The sequence below is a fragment of the Orycteropus afer genome, unplaced genomic scaffold (genome assembly GCF_000298275.1).
Source record: "Orycteropus afer afer isolate SDZICR_OR568_19922 unplaced genomic scaffold, OryAfe1.0 scaffold00142, whole genome shotgun sequence".
NCBI lineage: Eukaryota > Metazoa > Chordata > Mammalia > Tubulidentata > Orycteropodidae > Orycteropus > Orycteropus afer.
Genome location: NW_006921729.1, coordinates 6,619,178 through 6,624,260, shown reverse-complemented (window position 1 = coordinate 6,624,260; position 5,083 = coordinate 6,619,178). Strand labels below are relative to the sequence as shown.

General features: G+C 42.1%; 1 protein-coding gene across 1 annotated transcript in view; it reads right to left on the bottom strand.

The window, feature by feature from the left end:
- Positions 1–5,083, bottom strand: part of ENTPD3 (ectonucleoside triphosphate diphosphohydrolase 3) — a 58,856-nt gene that overhangs the window by 52,241 nt on the left and 1,532 nt on the right. Inside the window, exon 2 of the mRNA XM_007945739.2 lies at positions 3,081–3,208. Within this exon, the coding sequence (XP_007943930.1) occupies positions 3,081–3,208 (128 nt within the window). The remainder of the gene's footprint in view (positions 1–3,080; positions 3,209–5,083) is intronic.

Genomic DNA, 5,083 nt, shown 5'->3' with positions numbered 1-5,083 from the left:
GGCTTTTATCCCCTTTCTCCTGCTCTTCTGGCCTGCTACTCTGGGTGGGCCTGAGTTTCCTCTCCTCACCTAATCCCTTTGGCTGATTGCTCTTCTCTCAAGATTACAGCCAAGAAAATCTTATAGAGTTCAGTTCTACTCTGTAACACATGGGGATGGATACCAATCGCAACTGTTTTGTTTTGTTTTCAGTACTAGCTCTGCTATATTTAGTATGTATAACCTTGGGAAGTTATCTGCCCCCTTTGTTCTTCCATTTTCTTATTTGCAAAATGAGGATAATAGTAGTATGCACATGGAATAGCCAAAGGATTCTCTGCCCATATCCCCCCAGACTCACCACCATGGTGTATGTACAACCATCCTCCTTCTACCTGTCTGAAGGCTTTCTCTGATGGCCTGAGCCCACCCTACCCTGAGAACACAGTATTCTAGGAAGGCTAGAGGAACGTCTTCTAGGAACAACCCTCAACTAACGACTGATGGAAACTGATACATATCATTACCCCTTGAGTAGAATAATGCTGAATAATAAATAAAGAATAATGTGTTCTTTATGTCCCTTGGTAGGGGACAACTCTGAGGTGGATTCTGCATGACTCCCATGGGTCCCTAGCAAGATAAAGTCCCAACTGCTCACAGTAGTGACCTGCTGGATAATAGGACATTAGCTGCCTTACCTCCCATCCTACTTCCCCTACTCCCCTACTCTTGCTTCCTGGGATCACCCCCAGGAAAACTAGTTACACTCATATCTTTGTCTTAACATCTTGTTTTAGAGGAATCCAACCTAAGAGAGAAGCATTGAACCTCCTTGAATGGTGCCCTTTCTGCTGTCCCAGGATCTACTTTACTCTGTTTACTCTTCTAGTCTTTTAAGTAATACCTCCATCTCCCTTCAATATGAAGAGAGGAACCTATCTCTTACCTCTCAGGAAAAGAGGGAGCTATCATCTGACAACTACCTTAGCCAACTCATGCCTCACATTTTGTGGGGCATGAGGCAAAGTCTTATAAATGGAGACTTTTGCCCTGCCCCTGCCTCCAAACTTATTCTCCCCCATTCCTGGCAAATTCATGTACCTACATGTGGACAGCCCAGACTTTGTCTACACTCTCTGCCAAAAGCTGCTCCCCGTCTCTGGCCATCTCTCAGACCAGTGATGAGGTCCACTCTCAGGAGGAGGTCCACATAGACTCCTGAAAGGGACTTGTGATCATTAGGGTAGGGATTTCTGGGTGCCACATACTGCAGTGTGTTCTAGAAGAGGATCCTGTGGGCACATTCCCTTGTCCCAAGGAGAGAGAGAAAGCTAGGGTATAGCTAGAGCTGGGCCCTCTGAAGTATGAGGCCTGGGGCAGGGGCCCCAGTTAGCAGGATATAAGAGTAGTACTAGTCTTAAATTTCCTCCCTAGTTTAACAAAACGTTCTGCATCTGCACTCAGTCCTCCTCACTTCCCTCCTGTGCAAAGGACATATTGCTCTTCTCAGAGGCCAATGCTTCCTTGTAGGGTCTCCATTCACAGCTCAGGATCAGAGAGAGGTGGAAGGTGAAGTAAAGGGAGCTCTGGCCTTGAGATTGGAAGGGCCTGGGTTTCAATTCTGGTTCTGTCAACACTGGCTGAATTTCCATTTCTTTACTTAAAAAGTAAAGGTCACGGTGCTGATTTATGTAGTTTATAGAAGAAGATGGTGCCTGGAGCTCAGGAAAACAGCTTCTCTAGCCCTCAACTAATGTCTTTGGACAACCAGATAATTTGTTTTCCTCTCATCATTGGAAAGTTGCATAATTTTTTTTTCCTCCTTTTTTTAACTCATGTTATTCATGGTGACTGAGATACTTAAGTAAAATGTCTTATCAAGGAACTAAATGCCCTTCATCTAAGGAAGATTTTATTTGAATCCTTTAGAAAAGTGGTCTCAGAATGGCAGATCTAACCCATCCACAGACTTAAGGCAGTATTACTTTCTTTTTTATATTTTAAAATAATTCTATTTCAAATATAGCCTTTGAATAGTCACTAATAGCAGGAGAATACAGAAAGAACTATCTAGGGTCAAGTGTAAATGCTAAATGAGATTCAAATAACATGATTTAATTCCCTGGATTCTAAGGCCCTCCAGCTAAAACTGGTTTTCACATTTTTAAAGTGTAAGACAAAACAAAAACAAAGAAGAATATGTGACAGAGACCATAAGTGGTTATCAAAGCCTAAAATATGTACCATGTAGCCTATTACAGAAAAAGTTTGCTAATCCCTGACCCAAATCATTGAAGACTCACTGATTCTCTTTACCTTCCATTTGACAGTCTCTCAGGTGATACATTGTGATTCTCAGTCTACCAGCAATTATCCGTGGGGTATTTGGGAGTACTTATCAAGGGCTGACAGAGGCCTCAAACTGACCCCAAGGCCATGAGTAATTTTGGGAGTAAGGGTCAGAAGAATGATAGCCCGTGTTCTAGACCCAAGATTGGGCATAAATACTGCTCAAGGAGACTTGTCCAAGGCCTTGTTTTTTTGTTTACCCAGGGTAGGCTAGAATAGAAGCCTGAGTCTCCTGATTTCCATGCGTGGTCTCAGTTGTATGGTCTAGGGGACTGGACAAGCTGGTAAAAACTGGGGTATGTACTAACTGATAAAACTTTGATAGCCATCTGTAAATCTTGGCTACACATTATAGCTTTGGTTCCTACAGATAGGAGTCAAAGCAAGTCCTTGGAGAAGGGAGCCCCTCACCATCAATCTGTAACCTCAAACTTCACAAACCCTGCATGCCAGGCCTTCTCCCTTGGGCCTAACATTACCTTCTCCTGGCTCCAGCCAAGGGCAGAGTAGATTTTCTTTTCACAGTTTTAGAATAATTGATGCCACATTGAATAGCCTGAGTGGCCTATTTCTTTTCTTCACTCTTGAAAAAATTATTTTTATTGTGGTAAAAATATATATAATAAAGTATATGTCATTTCAACATACATTGCATGTATAATAATTCAGTGACTAATTATGTACATCATGTGCAAATATCACCAGTGTCCATTTCCATTCCATCCAAAGTCTAGTCCCTTCACTCTTACCTTCAGTCCTGGAGGGAGGACCTCTTTCTGGTGAATCTGGATGAGTGTGATAGCCACAAGCACCACAACACTCACAAGCAAAACCACCAAGGCAATGATGGCTGGAGTTCGGGAGAGGGTCTTGAACCCTAAAATGAAGACACAGGAGGGGAATGTAGGAACCAGACATTGGCCTTCTCTGTCAGATCTGTGGACTGTGCACAGGTCACTTCCCCTGGCTTTACTGAGATCTCCACTTTTTAAGGCAGAGTAGCTCTTGGGCTCCAGTTACTGTTGTTGTTATGTGCTGTCAAGTTGGACCTAACTCATAGCGACCCCTCCTTGGGTTGCCAAGGCAGTATCACTACGGAAGTAGATTGCCCAACCTTCCTTCCAAGGAGTGGCTGGTGGGTTTGAACCTCCAGCCTTCTGGTTAGCAGTCAAGTGCCTTAGCCACTATGCTACCAGCGCTCCCTCGTCATATACAAATTATATGTAATTTTTCTAAAAGATAGAAAGACATCCCATTTAAATATTGATAAAATAATTGTGTTGGTGGAAGTAGGAATACTAATGGTGGCATTCAAATGATTGAACTATGATAAACACTGGCATAATTGAAAAATTACTAGATTCAGAGAAGGAGACCAACACTGTAGGCTCAATTATGTTCCTGACCAATTGGCTATTCAAATTTGAATTAATTAAATAAATAAAGAGGTCAGTTTCTGAGTTGCACTAGCCACATTTTAAGTGTTCAATAACCACACATGGCTAGTGGCTATCATATTGGACAGTGTAACTATAAAATATTTCCATCATAGCAGAAAGCACTGAGACAGATCCTACTCTATTCCAGAACATTTACTCTTCTTGTTGTTGTTGTTATGTGCCGTCGAGTCAGCCCCGACTCATAGCGACTCCTCCTTGGGTTGCCGAGGCAGTATCATTTACTCTTAGAACACCATAATCTATGCTTTACCCTTTCATTATTTCTAGGAGACATTTTCCTGGAAGAAATAAAAGGCACATGTGTGCTACCATGGTAGAGTAAAATTCAGCCCCAATATGTAATCATATCACAATACTCACAGTCATGCAGTGGGTCTCAGTGGCTCAGAGCAGCCAACTTCTTCTGCCCCATGTGACTTCCCTTCAGTATAGATGTAGCTCCAGATACTTCCTGATATCAAAGGTGGTCACTTAATTCACCTACCTTGTCAGTGGGAGTCTACTGATACATATACAACATCAATGAAGGGTAATTTGTCAATATCAGAAGTGTAAAGGAACTCTGGTAGCACAGTGGTAACACATTTGGCTGTTAACCACAAGGCCAGTGGTTTGAACCTACCAGCCATTCCATAGGAGAAAGATGAGGTTGTCTGCTTCCATAAAGATTTATAGCCTTGGAAACCCTTTGGGGCAGTTCTACTCTGCCCTATGGGGTTGCTATGAGTCAGAATCCACTCGACAGCAATGAGTTTGGGGTTTGGATTTATCCATATTGTAAATACAAATAACTAGCTGTCCCATTTTTGGAAATTCATCCCACAGAACTAGCCCCATGTGTGTAAAATGACTTATACACAAAGCTACTCTTTGAAGCATTGTGTGTAATACCAGCAAGAGGGGGCCAGTCCAACTAAAACATCACCCAGTATGAAGTTAGCCTTCAAGAAGCCTCTCAAGGTTCCTAAGTCACTTTTCTATGAGTCTAGATAAAAGTCCATGAACCAGACTGGTATCAGCTCATCCACAAAGGCAACACTTTGCATTCAGCTTTTAAAGAATGCTTATGTCAATGTTAGTTATAGGGGTTTAGGGGTTTTTCTCCTAATAAGACTGGATAATTTGAGGTTTAATCTGCCAAGCTAAACTATTTTTTGGAAGGCACGTAGCAAGCTTGTCTATATGTATGATATTGCAGTTTATGTTGTGAAATTTCAGTGTTTAGGGGAAAAGATGACAATCGAACCAGTCCTTAGGTACAATTTCCTTTAAAAAAACAAACACCCCCCCCC